At 39.4% G+C, this 22,944-nt stretch overlaps 1 protein-coding gene across 1 annotated transcript in view; it reads right to left on the bottom strand.

The window, feature by feature from the left end:
- The window catches only part of LOC307055542 (doublecortin domain-containing protein 1-like), a gene marked incomplete at both ends in the record, with an annotated part of 98,890 nt that overhangs the window by 5,704 nt on the left and 70,242 nt on the right, over positions 1-22,944 (bottom strand). The window contains 4 exons of the mRNA XM_079707773.1: positions 4,812-5,021; positions 7,556-7,661; positions 13,855-13,964; positions 16,473-16,623. Of these exons, the coding sequence (XP_079563899.1) occupies positions 4,812-5,021; positions 7,556-7,661; positions 13,855-13,964; positions 16,473-16,623 (577 nt within the window). The remainder of the gene's footprint in view (positions 1-4,811; positions 5,022-7,555; positions 7,662-13,854; positions 13,965-16,472; positions 16,624-22,944) is intronic.

Here is a 22,944-nt window from a genome sequence, read left to right as displayed (position 1 = left end):
CCCTGCATCGGCAGGCGGACTCTCAACCACTGCGCCACCAGGGAAGCCCTGTATGCCTAATTTTGAAGACTATTCCTTTCTTCAGGTCAGAAGGAAAAATGCTTTTCCATGCTTTATCTCATTGGACGCTAAAAACAACTTTTAAAGGGTAGAAGGAAATGTTATTATTCTCATTTCACAGATGAGAAAATAGATATGTCCCATGGTAGTAAGAAGCACAGGTAGAGTTGAAACTCAGGTGCTCATCTGATATTTAACAAAGATTTAATGAGCACCTCCTGTGTTGCAGGCTCTGTGCTGGGCTCTGGGAACAAAGCAGAAAGCAGACAGAGCAGCTTTGCAGGGCATCTTTGGCTCCAGGTCCAGTGTCCTTTTCTAATCTGAGAACTCCAGCCAAGGACAGTAAAGTTAAATCATAATCCAATATATTTTCATATAAAGCTTTAACAGTTTTAAGGAGGTTTCTAAACAAAAACTTAAAGGAAGTTAAACAGCATTTTAACATTGTTTCTGACTGACTGCACAGAACATTTTGACTAAATTAAGTGAAGTAGAGTTGAAACATGACTTGGAATAAAATAATCCAAGTATCTAAACGTTTGGAAATGTCACCATCTTATATAAAAGGTAAGTGCACGACCAGAACAGCAGTGGAGAGAGCTGGGTGTTCTCAAGATATTCTGTTTCTCTTTGGCCAGGTAGCAGTGAATTCCAGGCAGGTTCTGGACACCTGTGGCCTCTCTTCTGCTGAGTTTCAGCTCCCAACTGCCAGGGTTGTCAGTGTTCCCTATTATTCTCCTGACAGACAAAAGGGAAACAGCAAGTATTCCCTTCTGTCTAAAAGAGTAGCAAGTAAAAATGGCTTTGTGATTGTAAGAAATGTCGACTTAATTAGCTTTTTTCTTCCAGGTAATAAGTGTTTTCTCCAAGGAATGCCCAAAATTAACAACACTCTATGAAGAAGTTTTTATTTCCTTATCTCTTCCCACTTAAGATCCATAGATGCAAAAATCACACTCAAAGATGATAAGAAATCTTCATGGTTTATTGTTTTTGTATATAACATTACCACAGTGAAAGTTAGAATCTGCATCTGCTGACATTTTGAAATCTTCCTTTGAGAGGTATGGCTCCTATGTCCTCCCAAACCTTAAAGATTATGGAAATCAGAAGTATCTTCTCTTATACCAAGAGTTCTTTGTTTGGAAGTTCACTACTGTTTTTCAGGTAAACATTAGTTTACCTGTGAACCCCATGAAATGGTATAAGAAAAATATTTTTTGTATGTCATTTTGTAAGTTTATGGCTTTTCAGAAGATTCTCAAAGGAGTATATGAAACAAAACAGTATGAGAACTCCTTTACAATAGTCTATTGAGGCTTTGAATGTTGTCAATACATTCGTAAGTAATTTCACATAATTTTTGGATGTTTCTTCAGACTCGGCATTTGAGAACAAAATATATAATCATCACTGATAGATTTTAAGAATATGTGATGCCTAGTTTACACCATGACATTTACTCCATTTGCTCAATTTTAAGAAGTGTTTCTTGCCTCTGAAAAGCAGAAAGGACTATCCAACTATAACTCGATTTAATTTGACTCTGAGGACTGTAGTTCCTGAACAGCTGACTGAAATAAAATTCTATAAAGCAGACCCTCTATTCCCATTGAACTGCTGTAATTTTGGTTTGTGGTTTAGCACAACAGTGGAAGATGGCTGAATCTTGTCTTCCCGTCACGTTGCCCTGGCAGTGGGACTGCTGGGCATTATCACTGAGTGATAATGTCCTGAGTAAATAAAAATAAGGGTCTCTGCCCTCTAAGCAGTTACTATCTAGCTGGGGAGACAGAACATGTGCTCAATACCTATGCAATTTTTTTCCCAACAGGCCATGCTATAGAATGGAAAAAATAGAGAATGTATATAGGTTTTCACTAGAATACAAAATCCCTGTAGCTAACGCTGCCCTTGATTGTAATATGTCTTATTATGAATTTATAGATAATCTATCAGTGTTGGTAATTCTTCAAAATCTGCCCATCCAGTTATTTTGAAGGACAAATTCTAGGACTAAATTTTTAAATAATCTACACAGATTTCTTTCATATTTTCCTAAGTTCAGAGCCTTCAGCAATCTAAATTGCACTTTCTGTCACAGTCTTATGTTTCCAAGTAGGTGAAGAAAGTTTTCTTTGCTGTATGGGAGAGAGAGAGAAAGAGAAGGAGAGAGAGGGGAAATAAATATATCATACACACACATATATACAGTTTCTTATATACATACATACATATATATGAAATTCAGTAGAAGTTTCTATTTTAAAAATGTTTATCAGAATAGGTGCATTAAAACTTGATAAGGTTTGTAAAATTTATAAAGGCATCTCCTTCAAGGCCTGATGTGAGTTATGAAATCTAATTTTGTTTTCATAGCTCTGTGATAAAATTTTATCAGTGTTATAAAAGGGGTCTTTACTAAGACTGACCGGAAATCTGAACTATCTGGCCAGGCAATAAAAACACATTCCTTAGCTGCAAAGTGTCAGACAAGCAAGGTTTAACTGAAATTGATCGATAAGTCTTCCTCTGACAGTTGAGTGCATTCACTTTACCTCATAGGATAATAGTTTTTTTTTTTCATGGTTTTTCCATTAATATCAGACTTCAGTGTAAGAAACAAGAAAGACATAAAAGGGAGAGAGACATGCCATCAGGAGAGAATGTTGTGATCTTTAATGGTAGAGCACTTGTGCTCAGATGAAGTGCTTGTGTGAGTGAGGGTTCAGACTTTCATTACTGATTGTTATGGGTTGAATTGTGTTCCCCCCACCAAAAATTCACATGTCAAAGTCCTAACCCCCAGCATCTTAGAATGTGCTCTTATTTGGAAATAGGGTCGTTGCAGATGTAATTAGTAAGATGAGGTCATACTAGAGTGGGTTGTCCCCTAATCCAAAATGACTAGAAAATTTGGACACAGACAGGCACATGGGGAGAATGTCCCCCATGAAGATGAAGCAGAGATTGGGGTGATGATCCAACAAGCCAAGGAATGCTAGATTGTCTACAAACCACTGGAAACTAGGGCAGAGGCATGGGACAAATTCTTCCCTCACACCCTTTAGAAGGAACCTGTCCTCCTGGGACTTTGATCTTGGAATTCTGCCTCCAGAACTGTGAGAAAATAAATTTCTGTTGTTTAAGCCACCCAGCCTATGGTACTAGGCCTAACAACTAATACATGGATGAATACAGCCATTGGGGTAGAGAAGTGAGTCCCCCTAGTTGCTTGCTATGTCCTGATGAGCCAGTGAGGCTCCTCTCTGACGCATGTGGCAGTGCTCTCCCACCCACCACCTTGGGCTGGGCATCCAAATGTAGCTCACTTTGCCTAACTCAGCTGTCATCAGAGAAATTTTCCAAGCAGGCAGTGACTAAACCATAAAATTATTCCTTGAAGGCATCCATGAAGGCATCCCATTCAGTTTTAGAATTGCCAATAACCATACCTGAAATTTCTACAGGCTTTGAGGTTAGACAGATCTGGGTACAAACATCAGCTCTGTCAATTATCAGCTGATGGCTTTCACAAGATATTTCACCTCTCAGAAACTCAAGTTCCCCATTTTAGAAAACAATTTATTATTTATTTATTTATTTTTGGCTGTGTTGGGTCTTCGTTTCTGTGCGAGGGCTTTCTCTAGTTGCGGCAAGCGGGGGCCACTCTTCATCGTGGTGCACGGGTCTCTCATTATCGTGGCCTCTCTTGTTGTGGAGCACAGGCTCCAGACGCGCAGGCTCAGTAGTTGTGGCTCAGGGGCCTAGTTGCTCCGCGGCATGTGGGATCTTCCCAGACCAGGGCTCGAACCCGTGTCCCCTGCATCGGCAGGCAGATTCTCAACAACTGCACCACCAGGGAAATCCCCCCATTTTTAAAAAGTAAAAGGAGAAGTAGGAAAAACCCATCTATTTCCAAGGGTGGTCAAGAGTATGGAATGAAACAGACAACAACAGTGTAAAAGTCCAACAGGGTGCCTGGCATGTGTACACACTCTGACAGCATTAGTGCCCTTCTCTGTTCATGTTTATAATCGATCTTATTTGATCCTTATACCAATGGACTTGCCCAACAGTGCAGGAGGCAAGACACCACTTAGGCCTTTGACACCAAGTCCAGAGATCTTTCCATAGGAGGAACCACTTCCAGTCCTTGGCCATCCCTAAGCTGTGTCCTGGCCTCCCTCTGTCACTCTGGTGAAATTTGGATTGGAATTCTGAGGCTGAAGATGATCTGGATGCAGGTCCTAGTAAACACCGGTAGAAAGGCTCTACCAGGCAGAAGGATAGGCTCCCAGAATTCTGGCTGTCACAACTCTTGTTGCCCAATTGCATCTCACTACTGAATCAGAATCAGACCTTTAAAGTTAGGTGGGACTTTAGAGATGGAAGAGTCTACTTTCCTTATTTTTAAGAAGAGGAAGCGGCAGCTCAGATGGGTCCTCAGCCAGTTGACATCTAGTTAAATGGTCTTATGAACCACAGGCTAATGTTCCTCCAATTTTATTGTGTCCCCAGTAGTCACAAAGTCAGCCCAGAAATGGAAGAACCAAGATATCCAAAGATATGTAACATATTCTCAGAATAAACCTTTGCCTGAAGAGCAATGTGGCTTTAGTGAAATCAAGGTCCTTCCTAGCTCTATGATGCTTAGACCAAATTAAGGTGAAAGTGGACCTCAAAATGGTGCTGGGACTGCCATATATTCAGTAAAAGGGGTGGGAGCATCAGTGAGTGCTCTTTCACACCTGCTCTCTGGCGGGGGTGATGCTTGCTCATCTTAGCCCCCAGCACCTCACAGCTCCTGGAGGAGCTCATGGCATTTTCAGAGCAGGCAGAGGGGCCGAAGAGCAGTGACTCTTGTTTGGAAATCTCCTGAATTGGCTGACTCCCATTTACATGCTGTTTCTGGCAACAGAGATCAGTCTGGGTCACCTCTCTGCCACTGAGTAAATATGCTGAAAATTATTACTATTTCAGACAAATGTTTAACTATTCTCAGGTTATCTATGACACCACAGGCCAAAGTCACAACAGTCTAACCTGGGAGTGAGTTTACTTTGTGATTTATGGAATGAGAATTCTGGGCGCTCTGTGGGACTAATTTCATACGAAACATTCAGATGTCTGTCTTATAATGCCATTCATCTTTCCTTAGCCTGCCTGCACCAGGGGGCATGTGGTTCAGAGAGCAGGCTCTCCCTTCTCAGCCACAAATCATCACACTTGTGCAAGGGGGTGACACGTCTTCTCTTCCAAGCCAGGCTGCCTGCAGCAGTCAGGCAACCAGTTAACGGTCCATCTGGGCACTGATGGGAGAAGAGTGTTTTCCACTCTATCGAGCCTTAGGAGTGTTTTGAAAGTTACAATGGGCAAAGAAGGGATCATAATCAACATTGCTTTGGTTTGCCTTCTGATAAAGGAAACATAATCAGTCTATACTGTCTCGTCAAGTACAAGACTCGTTTTATAAGAAGGTTATGTGATATTCTATGGATTGATGTGACAATGTGTGTCTTCACTCAGATTGCTGTAGCAAAGTACCATAGGCTTATAAACAACAGAAATTTATTTCTCACAGGTCTGCATCCTAGAAGTCTGAGATCAGAGTGCCACTGTGGTCCAGTTCCGGTAAGAGCCGTCTTCTGTGCTGCAGACTGCTGACTTCTCATTTTATCCTCCCATGGCAGAGAGCAGAGGAAAGAAGGAAGCTCTCTCATGACTCTTATAAGGGCACTAATTCCATTCATGAGGGCTCCATCCTTAGGATCTCATCTATTTCTAATCACCCCCCAAAGACCTCACTTCCTAATACCATCACATTGGGGCATAGGGTTTCAGCATACAAATTTGCTGGGGACACATATTCAGTCCATAACAGTGCATGTGAGGAGAAGAAAGTTCTACAAAAAACTCAAACTCTGATTCAATGCTTATATTAAAAAGCAGGTACCTTTTTTAGCCAACTAGTTACTCCAAAACTTACATTCATTCAACAAATATCCATTAATGCCTACTACACAGTAAGGAATATTCAGGCACTGGAAATACAGGTGTGAAAAAGCCTGGCCTTCCTTTCAAGGAGTTTACAGATCAGTGGGAGAAAGAATATGTCAACAGTGGTAAGTTCTACAGTTAAGGTAAGCAAAGGGGGCAGCAGGGGGAGCACATGGATGGCAGTTCCCAACAGAGTTGGTTTTGGGAGGGGTCAGGGACAATCCCCCAGAAAGTTGTAGGAGGAGAATGTGCAAAGGTAAGGAAGTTAGAGAGAACACACGATTTGGGGGAATTGAGGGAACTTTTAGGTCAAGTGGAGTGCAGATCTCTGGGAGCAAAGGGGTGAGAAAACCGAGACTTCAGGGCGAGGGGAGCACAGTCTTTCCAAGGGTGTGGGGTACCACGGGGAGGGGTGTGTCCTTCATTTAGATGACAGTCAGGGGCCACTGAAGGTTTTTAAGCAAGAGAGTAACACGATTTGATTTTCAGTCTAGAAAGATCATTCTGGCTACTACTTGGATAAAGAATTGGAGAGGAGTGAGGCCGGGAGTGTACCATGACTAGTTAGAAAACCATCAGTATTATCCATGGGAGCAGTGACAGTGGCCTGAAGTAAGATAGTGTAAATAAACACCTTGGAAGTACTTAAAAATCCCACAAATAAATCGCATTTTTTTCATAATTACTGTTGTGAGCTGCTGAAATGAAAAGTGGCTTTTGTTGGCATTTCCTGAATGAGCTGGAGGATAGGGGTGAAGAGTGCTGCTCATGCTGTCTTTTGTGTGTGTGTGTGTGTGTGTGTGTGTGTGTGTGGTACGCGGGCCTCTCACTGTTGTGGCCTCTCCCATTGCGGAGCACAGGCTCCGGACACGCAGGCTCAGCAGCCATGGCTCACGGGCCCAGCCGCTCCGTGGCACGTGGGATCTTCCTGGACCGGGGCACGAACCCGCGTCCCCTGCATTGGCAGGCGGACTCTCAACCACTGTGCCACCAGGGAAGCCATGCTCATGCTGTCTTGTGCTGTTACTGCAATTTTCCCCCACTGCTGTTGAGAACTCTTCCCTAGGAAGCCTCTTAAACACACAGCTTTAGTTCAATACATCGTTGTGGCCCACATCAACTTTTTCATGGGAACTGGACATTATGTAACAGAGAATACTACTCCTTGGGTGTCCTGGAACATAACAAGGATTGAAAGCTCAAACACAGTTGACCATGGTCAAGCCCAAAGAGTAGAACACACGTTTCAACATTGGGAAAGTTGGTAGGCAGGCTGGCCTCGTAGAGTGCAGGGAGAGGGAGAGATGGTAACAAAAATCAAAATCCACAATGGAATTCAGCCTATCAAAATGACTGCAGTAAACAAGAGGCAAGGAAAAGTCTGATAAAAAGGGTTTGACATTCTGAATTGATCTGGAAAAATTCCCTGGATGCCAGAGTGTCTTCAGTTTTGCCAGGATGTCTCTGCAAGATCCACTTCCTCAAACAGACTTACTTGTATTCGGAAATGTCCAACTTAAGAGTCCAACTGGTATCCATCCTGATATTGTAACCAAAGTCCTGATATTGTAACAGATTGCATCCTCAAGGTCATGCTGCTCCTATAGCAAAGACCACCAAGGTTACTCCATTAAAGTGAGTTTGGAGGATACACCCAAGGACAAGCCTCTTACTGACCGAACAGGACTAGAGATAGGCTAGCTGATTCCATTGCTAATGTCATCCCTCAGTGGTGAAGGGAGAAAATAATCATAACAACAGCAGAATTATGGGTTTATACTGAAAATGCCATGGAGCCCCTAATGCCAGCCAGATCCACAGCTTCCTAAGGAAGGGACAATCCACACCAACGTTGCCTACACAGGCAAGCTGTACTTTGTATCATGTGATCCCTGACATCCTAATATAAAGGGATGAGTAAAAGGCAGCTATTGGCTGGCCTCCAGCCATTCAGTCTTCCATCAGAAGACACAAAGAAAGTAATTCAGATGGTAGAGTGGCCGTAGAGCCAAAAGAAATACAAAGGGAAGGCAGGAAACAGAAGCCATGAAGCAGCAGAAGCCATGAGAAGGCAAGTGAGCGTTTTAGCCTAGAGCAGGAGAGCTCATGAAAAAGTAGGAAATTCACAGAAGCAAGAAGCACAGGGAAGTCAAGAGCAGGAAAGGCACACTATTGGGTGATCATTTGGACAGTCAGGCCGTGGGTCTGGAACAGAGACCACCGTGAAGCCTGTGTGCGGGGCTCTCCTTTGCTTTCCCCCTTCTTTGTTAACCCTCCTAACAAACCTCCACCTCCGGAGGTAAGTCGAGTGTATCTCTGTAACTTGAAGCCTGAGCAAGCTTAATATACGATGTCTAGTCCAGCTTTCATATTCGTTCCCTTTAACCACTTCTCACTACACTTAAAAAAGAAAAACCCAGACTCCTCAGCATGACCTACAAGCCCCTCCAATCTGGCTGGTGGCCACCTCTCCCACCTTACTTGATGCCTGTTACCCCAACATTCCAGCCTCTGTACTCTCCAAGTAGCCACACATCTACTGCATTCACCTTTGCATGCCCAGTACCCAGAACAGTAAGTGCCTGGAGATGCATACATATGAATTAGTTCTTCGAAAAGCTAATTTTCTTTACAGTTTCTGTCTTCTAAGGAACGTGGCTGTCTCCCAACCTATATGGATTTCATTTATGGGACGAGAGAACTACCTTGAAAATGAATTTTTCTGAGAGCACTTGTTAGTGAACCGAAATAATATCCTGTGGAATTTCACACTCTTAGATGAGCCTGCCAGGGATGCGGGTGGCTCAGGCTTCTGTATTAACTAGACTTAGAGCATACATGGAACAGAGAGGCTCAGCCTTCCCCCTAGCAAGCAGCTCCTTCACTGGAGAAAGGGTTACTTTACAAAAAAGACCCCTGTCCCTTTTCCAAAACTCTCTCTTTGTACATACAAAAATGCACAAGAAAACTCCAGGAAGCTGGCTATGTCCTCACCCTCAAAATTACTCTGCTCCTTGATATATGTACCATAGCCCTGACATTATTCCTGTGACCTTTAAAATAGCAAGATTTTATCAGCACTGAAGGCAGCCTAATTAACATGGGAAGCTTCAGCACCTCAAACTTCCTTGTTTTCCTTCCAGTGTCCTGGTTACAATCTCTGGGTGGTCAGTCCCGACTCAAGAACATTTCCATTCTTTCTCAAGGAAATAGTGAGGAGAAAACATGAGGACATTTAGACTCAAACCCTCAGATAGGCAGCAAGTGCTTCGCTGCTTTCGTAGCCCTTAACACAAAGGTAAAAGGGGCCACAGTGCTCTTAGAACTGGTAGGTAGTGCTTGAGCCACACCCAGCTGACAGGAACAGAACCTCAGCTGAGTTTCCCAGCGTGTGGTCAGCTACCACCCTCCGTGGCGGGGGCCTGTTCCTGCACACTCCCTGCCCCACCTCAGGTGTACAGAAGAAGAATCTCTGACATTAAGCCTGGGACTGGATATTTTATCAAGCTCCCCGGTGACTCCTGTGCACAGGAAACTTTGAGAATCATATTAAGGAATCATCCCTTGCCGATCCACAGACTGCTCCAGGGAGGACAGCTTTTAAAATGAAAGACAGGGCTTCCCTGGTGGCGCAGTGGTTGAGAGTCCGCCTGCCGATGCAGGGGACACGGGTTCGTGCCCCGGTCCGGGAAGATCCCACATGCCGTGGAGCGGCTGGGCCCGTGAGCCATGGTCGCTGAGCCTGCGCGTCCGGAGCCTGTGCTCCACAACGGGAGAGGCCACAACAGTGAGAGGCCCGCGTACCACAAAAAAAAAAAAAATAAACAAACAAACAAACAAACAAATAAATAAATAAAATAAAATGAAAGACAGAATTTAAAGGCCCTTCGAAGACAAAAAGCAAGGAAGACAGAGGAGCTACAACCAAAAGGCAAGGAGAGAGAAGAACAGAAGGAAGAGGAAAAAGGGTGGTGGAAATGAAGATAGAATCAAATCTTGTGCTTTGGGGGCACTAACCCTAGCAGTTGTGGGAGGTGCCCTCCTCTCCTCCGTTCCTGTCCAGCACAGTTTGCAGAGCAATTTAAGGAGAGCTGCTGGTGGCGGCATCTAGACATTCACCCCCCTCAACTGTCTTAGCTGGTCTGCCAGAAATGACATTCTTGGGCAACCGCACCTGGGGTTAAAACCCCAAGTTCAAAACTTCTAGAAATGATAAGTCAGGACCTAATGGATCCAGCGGTTGACTGAACGCTCTATCTACCCCTAACCCAGCACAGGAATACAGCAGACAATGAATGACAGCACATCCAATTCAGAATCACCACTGTACTTGCCATATAAATATAATTTCCTGTCTCCTTCTTCCTCCGTCCCCCAACCCAGTTGCACCATGGGCATAAGCCTTTCCTCTCCCCTCATATATTTCTATTTGCACATATGGCACAGGGTGACAGCCTATTGATAGGAGTTTCATATTACAGACTTGCGGAATTAGGAAATGCTACAGCTGGCAGCAAGCACCCACTGAATGTCTGCCGTTACTCGGTTGGTCCATTTACTTTCATCAGCACTCGCCTGAGTGGTCTTTGTTGATCCTGCTTTGCATTTGCTTACGGCCAAGCAGCCCCAAACCATGCCTTTTACTTAGAATTCTAGCTTATTGTGTTAAGAACAAAAAACTGCTGCTCTTTCTTTCTGCTTAACCTAGACTTAGGAGGGGGTGAGATCTTTTCAGAGGCAGGAGGTAACTGGAGCCACTGATTTAATAAAAGCAACTGAGGATCACCACTGGGTCCAAATTCCATTTACCTGAGGACGTTTGCATCTCATTTTGCGACAATCTAGAATAACACAGACTTGTGGGTTTTGATCGCTCCCTTCCAAATGATGTCAGAAAAAGAACTGCTGTCTTGGTGAATCACAAATCTCAACAATACTCAGCAGCACACCTGGGCTGTTAATAAAGGTTAGCTCGCAAATGCTGCAACAGCCAGTGGCCACAATTTCTAAGTGATTCTCTTGCAAAAGAGAACAAATTTATCTTTACCTTGCTGTTATTATTTGCTTGCTTGTTTGTTGCTTGGTTTTCTTGATCCACAAAAAAATATTTAGTCATTATGAACAATCAAGAACAAAATGGAAATTCAGGGTTATCACGCCACAAAGCTACCTTTGGATTTTGAATCATTTCTAATGTGTCCTGTTTTATAAACCTGACATAAGCACCCAGATAAAATGCTTCTTATGTATAAACGCTGTCATAATCTCAAAATGCTTGTCAAACTTTCAGACATATTGCTTTTAGTCAGTTTGCTTAGAAACATGCAACTTCATCCCAACACTTAATCAGGCAACAAAAGCTAGAGGTGGGGTGGAAACATCCAGAAACTCCTTTCTCCTGAGGACAATCACAAATGCTGGTACACTGTTGATTAACATCTGGATCAATTTAAGGGTGTTTGTGAACCAGCAGGAAATAAATTTCTGGAGAAGGCCATGGACTTGAGGATGGTTGCTTTAGTATTTAATAATAAATGATTTCCAGTTGATAGAAAAATATTGAAATGTGACTTATATATATGAGGCTGATTCAAATTTGATAAACATATCCCCAAAGGGAATTACTGGGTTTATTAAAATCCTTGGAGGGCTGAACAGAATTGCAACAGTCTTATCCTATAGTCCTTGCTGAAGGTGGAGTAACTGCTCCCCAGTCCACCTTCCAGCCAACCACTGAGGAAGGTCAATAATAAGGAAAGAGCAGGGCTGTTCTTAGTCTTAAGTTAAAAGTGGCTATGAACTGCCAAGATATCTCCAGCAAGCCGTCGTCGACAAAGTAAGTGCCGCTGCCTTGCTGGTAAAATGTGATGTGTTGATGACTGTTATATTACATCTAAAATCCCATTTACTAGTAATAGAAAAGTTCAGTTAAGAGTTTTGCCTTACATCTCCTGGTGCTTGATACAATGTTGTGTGATATTACCAATTTTCACTTCAGGCGTGTTCACATGCAACAGTGAAGACTTCACAAGAATCTGCACATTTGATCTATGGTGAAATTATGCCATTTTCATAGCAAATCAACTTTTCCCTGGCAGCAGAATGATAGGTACTTTTGCACCTAGAGAAATGCCTTTGTTTTCAAGGAATTTTGAAAAGAAATAACAAGTTCCATGTCTCTGGGGATTGTAATCCAGTTATTGTAAGAAGAGGCCCAACAGGTAAGAATCTTACTGGCCCACTTTCTGACCGGAGCATGTTCCTTAACCCTTCTCGTTAAACAAAAGGAAAAGCAAGGTGGCGACACGTGCGATTTTTCTCTCATACGTATCACAAAGGTGTTGTGGAATGACTTCACATCTCTAACAGTGCACAACACATAGAGAAGATGTCTGTGAAAGGTCAAATTGTTGTGTATGTAATGTGAAATTTTGCCTCAACGGTCTCTGCTCTTAGTGGTGTCGGAAGCAGCAGGAATTTATTCATGCAGCCTTACTGATTTGAAGACTGGGAGTAAATACTAGGCCTTTTGCAGTGATTAGCAAGAGCCCCCTTCAGTAGAAATGATCTACTGCCTTCCTACATCACATTAAAGTGGTGGATGGAAGAGCGAGCCCAGCTGAGCCATTCTGTACACACCCAGCCAGGCTGCAATTTATATTCAGACAGAGGTATGAATGGCTCTCAGACACAGAGAGAGAAGAGCATTTCTCTGGAAAATTTTCACCAGAACCAGAAGCCAAACTCTGATTTGTCACTGTTATTAAAAAACAAAAAAAAACAACAAAAAAAATTCTTTCTTCATCACAGGAAGAAATTAAAAGGTAAGTTCTTCTTTCCCTGTAAGATTGATACTTAAGATTGCTAAGGATCTCCCTTGGCCCCTTAAGAAAAATCCTTACATAACTTTTCTTACAAGTAGTGCATATATCCTTTCCCTCAGTTTCTGTATTGAGGACACCGTCTACGACTTTTGGTTACTGAGCTTATGTCAGGAATTATCCAGCTTCACTCTTGTGAACAACATCTAGCTGTGCCCCATAAGGAGTCCTGTGCTGTAACCACAAGCCAAACTGAAGGAAAGTGGGAGGAGGAAAGATCAATTCATGTGGTGTTTGGTGGCCACCAGCCATTCCATTTAGTAAATGTAGGATTTTAACATGGAAGTTTGAAAAATATAGTGGCTGAGCCAGAAAACTGTCAGTTTGAGTCAAATTTAGTATTAGGCAGTCAAAGAGTCTTTTTTATTGTCAAATTATTTATGTATATATAACTCATATATATATAAAATAACTAATATAAAGTTATTTATATAGAGAACATATATACTACTTGACCCCACTAAATTTAAGTATATAACTATATATATATACACTCAAATTGTCAGTCTATTTATTATCAAATTATATATATTATATAAATATATATATTATATAATTTTAAAAGTATATATAATAATATATACTACTTGACCCCACTAAATTATTTTTCAATAATAGCTAGTATTTTCCTTTTTCTTTTCCTGGAAGAAAATACACCTAAGGTAGTTATTTTACTGGCATTGCTTTGTCTAGTTTTGTTGTCTTTCTAGGAACAGATTTGAGGCATCAAATGCCACCCTGTGTAAAAGGTAGAGGGTATAACTTTTAAAAGAGACTGCATGAAATTATGAAAACAATGACTAATCATCATATAACATCCTAGCAAGCATATGAGTATGTCCGCACAGGCTACCCCAGCGAAACACAGCACAAACTATGATGGGTCTGACAGGAATTCACTGTGTAGAGGTACCAGAGATTGAAGCTTTGTGGATGGTGACAACACAGCGTCTGTGGCTTGAGGGCCCTGCTGCCTTCGGGTTCGGGCATAATTTGCTCTGACCTCCACCAGTTGCTTTAACTCTGTTTTAAAAAAAAAATTACTTTGAGAGACAAGTCAATGTATTTATAGAAAATAATTAAAAGTTCAGGATGATGAAAATCTTGAAGATCCTTCAGAAATCCTCGACTCCCACGTTGGCCTCTCTCATTACACACTTGACTTGCTTATCACATCAGATATGTGTTAACATCCTTTGGATTTCTACAGAATGGCAGTTGCTAGAGAGGGCTTCCTTCCAAGCTTTTTATAAAGCCTGAATTGGAAGCTAACCTAGGAGTGGTCTAAAAACTGAACCCACTGAAAGGATGGTAAACACAGCATTGAGAACAGTGCTCAGATTTGATGACAAACAGCATAAAGCACCCTTTTAATTTTGTTGGGGGTTTGTGTGAAAGAAACTATTCTAACAGCATCTGATTTGTTTTGCCAAAACAAATCCATTTTTCAAAGACCCAGTGTGATTCTTTGATGACTAACTTTCACATGCTAAATGTTTTTACATTATAGTACATAAAATAAGTTTTTATAAGGTGTTTAGTTTTGAAATTCCCAGGCTGCCTTATTTTCTACTACATAGTTAAGCCAGTAGGTCACAGAAAAATTATGAGCAGAATGATTAATTAAATGTCCCTTCACAAGTATATATATGTTATATATGTATGTATATATAATATATATAAATGCTAGTAGCATTTCTCTCTTGTTTTAAGGCATTCTGAGTATTTAGATTTCTACTAAATGATTATTTCTCAATTATTTCAGGAAAAATAATAAAATGACAGCTCATATAATAAAAGAACTTTCTAAAGAGCAACTAAATTAGACTCTCTGTTATCAATCAGATTTTCTAGAACATATATCACCCACCGAAAAGAACTTAGACAACTGGGGAAACCACCAACACTTTCACCATTAAGGTAATATGGGGACCCGTTTTCAGAGGAGAAGAAACAACTCTTCCACGTCATAGTGATTCATATGGTTAAAGAACTGAAGATGCAGAAATGAATGTTTGTCTACATAGCCTTGTCAAAGGTCCACAGAGCTAACAAGGAGGAAAATGGTAAGGAGAGTAATATTTGCGTTTCTAGTTTTCTCTTTTCTCTTTGCAGTTTTTCTTGGTAACAAGCTTGCTTCTGGGAAGGCAGCCTACATATCTCTTTGTGTTTTGGATACCCTTTTGGCTAGGTTGCCTGAAGCATACTTAGCTTTATTTATCAGAAAGGCCTAATGAATACAGTGAAGCCAGGAGGGTGGGGTCCAGATAACAGAAAGTCATCCCAAGAGTATGAAAGATTAAGCATAAATAATGAAGGGACTGGGAAAGTACTTTCTACTGCACCACTTGTTTGCTTACTATTCAATTACTTCAAGTGTGTTCATATACTCAATTAAATCGAAAACTTTCAGCGAAGGAACCCTGGCTTATATTTCTTTTATAGGCTATGTACTTTAGGAACACAGAAAGCTGTCAACTAATACTTATTCATGATAGGAACTCCATCATTGGTGTGTTCTTCTAAGTAATCACATAGTGAGGATGACCAAGAGCTGGAGTGAGGGGTACTGGTGAACGATGGGACAACAGAATACAAAGAATACAAAGATTGGCGCCTCTTCCTTGATGTAAGATGGTGCTGGGGGAATATGTGTGGCATCCTCAGAACAGTGCTAGGCATCCCAGTAAATCCTTGTCTTCCTACTTTTTAGTTTCCGTTCCTATACTTTTATCCCTTCTGGGCTAAGTGTAAAGATATGATTGCAACTGTTTTAAAAGTTTTTGGTTTATATACCTTCTATACAACATAGTAATAATAATCTTATGGTGACTTTTAAAAGAGATAATCTAGCATTAGTTATTTTAATGACCCCAGGTAATTCACTTCTGAATCTTTTAATTTCTTTTAAAATGATATCAGTATTCTTCAGAATATCCTGAAAATTATGTCATTGCTAATGTATACCTACTCCAGAAAGGGTTTCAAATTCCTCAGGATAAATAGGATAAAGGACAAGAGTTAGTTTAACAACAAACGTATGTTCTTTTCCATTTCTAACATTTATCAAAGAAAATAATCAAAGGATAGACAAGATAATAAAACAAGCATATATTTACTTATTACTAAAGAAAAAATCTGTAAACTGTATATTTGCTATTAATGAAACATTAAGTTTTAAATAACTTGCAGAGTAGGAAGTCAAGGAAGCCTCACTTTCCTCAGGGTTCATGCTAAAGAATGAATACCTTCAAAGGAGGCCCTTTAGAATTTCTACAAATAAAGCCCCTTGGATAAAATTCAAGACTAACAGAACTTGAATTCTTTAGAGCAAATAGTGTCAAAAGTGAGGTTCCAACAAATAAATACTTGAATTTAACTTTAGTAACATGGAGTAGAAAAGCGTGGAGGAGGATAATTATTAAAAATCATCATGATGGGATGTAAAACTCAGTAAACAAGCTCTTTGAAGAAACAAGTGAATGCTTTAATTCTTCAAATACTTGATGGAAAAGAAAACGTCACCCATACCTCTTTGGGTTCTAAAGCCATGCCCTGTGGACACACAGATGACCATGTCTCGCTCTATGTCGTCCCACGAGTGAATTGGCTCTCCGTCAGGGGTGTACAGTGTTCTGGCTGGGTGGGCCAGTTTGAGATGACAGGAGCAGTCACTCAGCAGCTGAAACACAAAGGGACACACATACTGGGATGTGGAATGTCACAACATAATTACATATTAAAGAATCAACTCCTTTAAGAGAACTATTATCATGATATAAATATTCATTTTACTTATAATTGTTAGAAAGAGGTACACTGTATAGCACAGGGAACTCTACTCAATACTCTGTAATGACCTATATGGAAAAGAATCTAAAGAAAGAGTGGATATATGCTTATGTATAACTGATTCACTTTGCTGTATAGCAGAAAGTAACACAACTTGTAAATCAACTAAACTCCAATAAAAATTAAACAAAGAAAAAGGAAGAGGTATAGAAGGAGATGAGAAGAAGGGCTTACAAATGTTCCCTAATGTGTTAAACGGTAAGGAACTTCAGTGCTTGTCAGTGGATTTGTCCTTGTAGTTCTCTATTTTTCTATGTAGAAGAGGCTACTTGCTGTTTAAGAAATGCCTAAATATGAAAGACCCTGGCTTGAAGAATCTAGACTTGTCAGAATAGCTCAATTTTTTTTTTTTTTTCAATGAGCAAGAAGCTAGAAGGACAAAAGCACTGACCTGGTTCTGGCCTCTGTATGACCTCAGACAAGTCAGGCAACTTCCCTATGAAAGAGTCTCTTTAGGCAGGTGGGGTGGGGGCCGGCCGAGCTGACCACACACAGACCCGGCGCGGCGGCACTGCGGCCCCGGGGCAGCCGGCGCCGGGGACATGCGCTGATTCGATCCCTCCGGAGAAGTGTGTGGGCCTCTCACTGTTGTGGCGTCTCCCATTGCAGAGCACAGGCTCCGGACGTGCAGGCTCAGTGGCCATGGCTCACGGGCCCAGCCCGCTCTGCGGCATGTGGGATCCTCCCGGACCGGGGTACGAGCCCGCGTCCCCTGCATCGGCAGGCGGACTCTCAACCACTGCGCCACCACGGAAGCCCAGATCTTCATTTTTTTAAGGAAGTGAATTTGAACTTTGAACCTCACCTAGTTTGAATCCTACCTCTATTGTTTTCTACCTCTATGACTTAGGTTTCTAGGAGAAACTTCTGCTGCTGTTAAATATTTGATGAACCACTGCTCAAGTAAAAGGAATGGGAATTTAGGAAGTAGAAAGATGGAGAGCTATGAAAAGCTGAAGTCAGCCTCTGATCTTCTTCACCAAGCTGCCCAAGCTATTGGGAAGATAATCACTACTGCCCCAGGGAAGCGTATTGAAAGCCACACCAATTAGAATGGGCATCATCAGAAAATCTACAAGCAACAAATGCTGGAGAGGGTGTGGAGAAAAGGGAATCCTCTTGCACTGTTGGTGGGAATGTAAATTGATACAACCACTATGGAGAACAATATGGAGGTTCCTTAAAAAACTAAAAATAGAACTACCATATGACCCAGCAATCCCACTACTGCTGGCACATACCCAGAGAAAACCATAATTCAAAAAGACACATGCACCCCAATGTTCATTGCAGCACTATTTACAATAGCCAGGTCATGGAAGCAACCTAAATGCCCATTGACAGACGAATGGATAAAAAAGACGTAGTACATATATAAAATGGAATGAACTTGGGTCATTTGTAGAGATGTGAATGGACCTAGAGACTGTCATACAGAGTGAAGTAAGTCAGAAAGAGAAAAACAAATATCGTAAATTAACACATATATGTAGAATCTAGAAAAATGGTACAGATGAACCGGTTTGCAAGGCAGAAATAGAGACATAGATGTAGAGAAAAAACGTATGGACACCACGGGGGGAAAGTGGGGCAAGGGTGGTGGTGGTGGGATGAATTGGGAGATTGGGATTGACATGTATACACTAATATGTATAAAATAGATAACTAATAAGAACTTGCTGTATAAATAAATAAATTTAATTTAATTTAAAAAAAAAGAGTCTCTTTAACTATAAAATCAAATTTTTGGTCTAACACCTCTTTGACTCTATGAGTCTATTATCAAAAGTCTTTTTCTTTTCAATTGGTAAATTAAAAAACTATGTTTAGGGGCCTAATTCAATTTCTCTCAATTTTCCTTGAAATATTCATAAAAACACATGTACAGATACAAAGTGTCAAGAGTACTAAAAAGATTGGCTAACCTGTCACCAGACCCCTAAGGGTGGTTCCATTAGTCTGAATAAGACTTTAAGACAAAACAATGTAAGCAAGCAGGAGGAAAGTAAGAGGTTTCCACACACCTGCCTGTATGGCTTTTACCTATCATGCAGCTCAAACACCTGCTCTCCCAAAATGGAGAAGCCAGGTCCACATGAGCTCCAACTCACCTTCTATACTTTTAAAAAAAAATTTTTAACAGCTTTATTGAGGTTTAATTTACATGCCATAAAATTCATTAATTTAAAGTACGAAACAATGATTTGTAGTAAACTGATAAAGTTGTGCAACCATCCCACAATACAATTTTAGAACATTCCAATCACCCCAAGAATCTCTCTCATGGCCACTGCAGTCACTTCTGTGACTTCTGTGACTGCAGTACTTCTTTTTATATATCGAATTAGGGGCTACAACTCACAACAATGCAGAAGGGCAGTGGGAAGAGCTGGGCAAGTAATGGCATCTTGCATTTGGAAAATGAATCAGTAATATGAAGAAAGACATGAAGGAAGTGGTGAGATAATACAATTCAGAGAGTGAAGTTTTCACCCACTATTGTGAGCAAGAGATGAATGCATTGAATTGAACAGTAATTGAAATTATCCCAGAATACATTCCCATCTGTAGAGTGGGATAGTTAGAGAAGAGCAGTGGGAGAATGGACTTAAATACAGTCCTACACCCCTTGCTAAATAACAGCCAGTCAGCAGCAATTTGATTCTGATTCAGGATCTAGGGGTGGATCCTAACAGCTCCCAAGTCAAAATTTAGGAGAACAAAGGAGAACTAATGTCTTCTGTCAAGAGATCTCTCCTTGAACAAGGAGATATAAATAGAAAAATGAACATCAGCAACAATATGAGGCTTATGAAAATATTCTATCACATAAAAATGGTATCTGTACACAAGGTGAAGATTTAAAAAAAAGATTTACAGCACAAATACATTTTAGAGAGTACCTATATTGTGCTCCCCCCAAATTTGGTAAAATATGACTTCCATAAACATACACACACACTCCCACACACACACACAGAAATGAGATGACAACAGCTCAAAGGAAAGGAGCATTGCTGAGATGCAGGCAGAGATAATGATGGTGATAATGACGATGGTAACAATAATAGCAGTTAAAATTTACTAGCACATTTCTGTGGGCTAGAAACTTTTCTAAAAGTTTCTAAGGACAATCTAATTTTTTTCTGTGGAAACAATTATTATCCTCCTTTTGTTGATGAGAAAAATGGAGAACAAAGAGATTAATATCATAACCAAGGTCACACAGCTGGTAAGAGAAGAAACAGAGGTTTAAATTGGGATGAATAGAGAGCTGAATGAGAGGTAAGGAAATAAAAGACTCAATAGCAGAATTAAACTCCGTCTTAAAAGCAGGAAAAAGCAGACTCAATTTTGTAGAAAATCATATCAGTATTAGGGAGGGCTAAGTTGAGAAAATCTCATAGGATACAGAGAAAGGATAAGACAAAATTTATGAGAAAAATGTGAAACATTTAGAATGTCAAGACATCAGATATTAAACCTATACATTATTGGTGTTACTGGAGAAGAATCCAGAATAAGTTAAACTTAAGAAATTATTCAAAAAACAGAAGAAAACATTCCTGTTTCAAAGACCCATGTCTTCAAATCAAATAGGCTAACCTAGGATAAGGTAAAGTTAATGAAAAAAATGACTAGTATTTAAATATAACTGGGCAAAAAGTATCACTTTCAGACATGGGGGGAAAATTCAGTTATGTTTAGATCTGTTTTCTGCAACAATGAATACCAAAAAAAAATGAAAGAAAATCTCTGAAGTTTTTAGGGGAAAAGGTTTCAGTATAAGAACTCAGTATCCAGCTAAATTATTACTTAGGTTACAGGAAACAAAAGATATCCTTATGTGTACAAAAACTCAGAAAACATATTACTCAGATACATTTTGGATTATTAAAAAATGAATGAAATTCCATCACCATGGAAAAGTCATAATATAAAGTGACTAATATTAAGCAGTAAGACCACTAGAACATGATACAGCTGTTATAAAAATGGTCAGAAAATAAATGAATTTAAAATTTTAAGGTAAGTCTCCATAGAGAAAAAATAAAGTAAAAATGTAAAACATCACCAAAAAGGGACATGGGCAAGGAAAAGAAAAACCAAAGCATTCAAACTTTCTAGCTATTCATGGGAGGAAAACATGCTGTTTCTTCTTTTTTTCCATCGTTAGGAATATTTACTTTTATGATTATAATCAATGCAATAAAACAAAAAATCAGAATAAGAGAAACAGTTCTTCTAAAGGAGTAGGCAAAATCATCACCATGTGAACTTTATATGATTTCATTCTTGGGAAGTTTATGTAAATTGAATGAGAAATTAATAACAAAAAGAATGCTTAATAAAGTGGCCAAGCACAAAATAAATTATAAAACATCAGTAGTCTTTTGTTGTTCACCAAAAAAAAAGTATTTAAAAAAATACAGTGGAGGTAAATTCATTCCAACATCAAACCAACTCAGAATGTCAATTATTTTAAAATGTGAGGCCCTTCCTTTTAAAAAATTATAAAATTTTACTGAAGGACAAAAAAAGAAGTATATGTATATAAAACAATGCCACAGAATTCAATCTGGCTGCAAAGATTGAATATTGTAAAAGGTGTCAATTCTTATGAAAGTAATTAATAGCTTAACATAACTACAGTCAAAACTCCTGTAGGATGATTTTAGGGTGTTGAAATGTAATTCCAAACTTCATCTATAAAAATCAACAGGCAAGGATAATCAAGTAAAATCTGAAAACAAAGTACAACAATAGGCAACTTCTATCAGATATTAAAATATATTAAAAAGCTATAGTAATGCTAAAAGTATTAAATAGCTTAAAAGTAGAAGCTAATAAGAATTTAGTATATTATAAAGTTTGTATTCCAACTCAATGGGGAGAACAAAAAAGATTATTCAGCAAGTAGGGCTAAGATAATAATTTTAAGCCAATAAATAAAACAGACAAAATAGCTTCACTCAAATTTTACACCAGAAGGAAGTTTCACACAGTTTAAAAAGTAAAAGGGAAAGACACAATTATAAAAATCTTAAGATGAATCTTTATATGACATAAAGATAGTAAAATACTATTGGAACATGAAAAGCAAAGAACAAACTTTTAAAATATATTAATTTCTGTACCTTAAAAAATCTCCTAGACACAATGGCAAATTGGATAATTGTTACAATAAATCTGACAAAGTTACACATAGTAGGCTTGTTACTTTAAAAAAAGAAGATTCATATCAGTGTGAAAAATGCTTCCAGCAGAAAAATAGGAAAGAATTTGTCAGGAATCCACAGATTACTAATAAATGGTAAAACAAAGCAAAACAACTCAAAATCACTTTTACAAATAATTAAAGACATATAAATTAAAGCATGGGTATAACATTCTCTCCTGTCAACATGCAAATACATATTTCTAAGTGACGGCAATTAGCATTGTTGATAACTCATGTAAATAGCAGGTAAGTGGGAACTCTCATTCACCACTTGTGGGAGCATCGACTCCTGAAATGGTCCTAGAAAACAAGCTGGCGATAGCTATCAAAATTCTCAAGCACATTTACATAATTTTACCTAGCAATTCTTCTAGGAATTTATCTGGGGGAAATAATCAGAAAATTAAATACAGATTTATATATAGATATGTTCATTGGAGCATGCTTTATGATAGCAAAAAATTAAAAACAATCTAAATGGCAAACAATAGAAAACTGGATGAGTAAGTAATAATCCATCCATTTGATAGAAGATGATGATGCCATTGAAAATAATGTTTTGTTAAAGAATATTAAATTATGTGGGCAAAAAGTCACAACAGTTTGTTAGGCGAATAACACAGGTTGCAAAATTATATATACCATGTGATCTACTATGATCACAATGGCAAACAAATATATAAATAACCATGTAGAAACCATAGGAATATATCTACTAAAATTTTAATAACTGTGGTTATTTGTGGGTGATAGAATTTTCATTTCCTTCTTGGTGCTTTTCCTTTTTCTAATATTAATGCACTGGCTGTATGTTGTTTTATAATTCAAAAACAGAACAAATGTTATTCAAATAATCAAAAAATTCATAGTGATTACAATAGATTCGTATGTTTCATATGGTTTTGCAGTTTTTCTAAATTTTCCATAACA

This window comes from Hyperoodon ampullatus, assembly GCF_949752795.1.
Source record: "Hyperoodon ampullatus genome assembly, chromosome: 7".
Classification (NCBI taxonomy): domain Eukaryota; kingdom Metazoa; phylum Chordata; class Mammalia; order Artiodactyla; family Ziphiidae; genus Hyperoodon; species Hyperoodon ampullatus.
The sequence above is the reverse complement of the archived record's forward strand: the minus strand, read 5'-3'. Positions and strand labels throughout refer to the sequence as shown.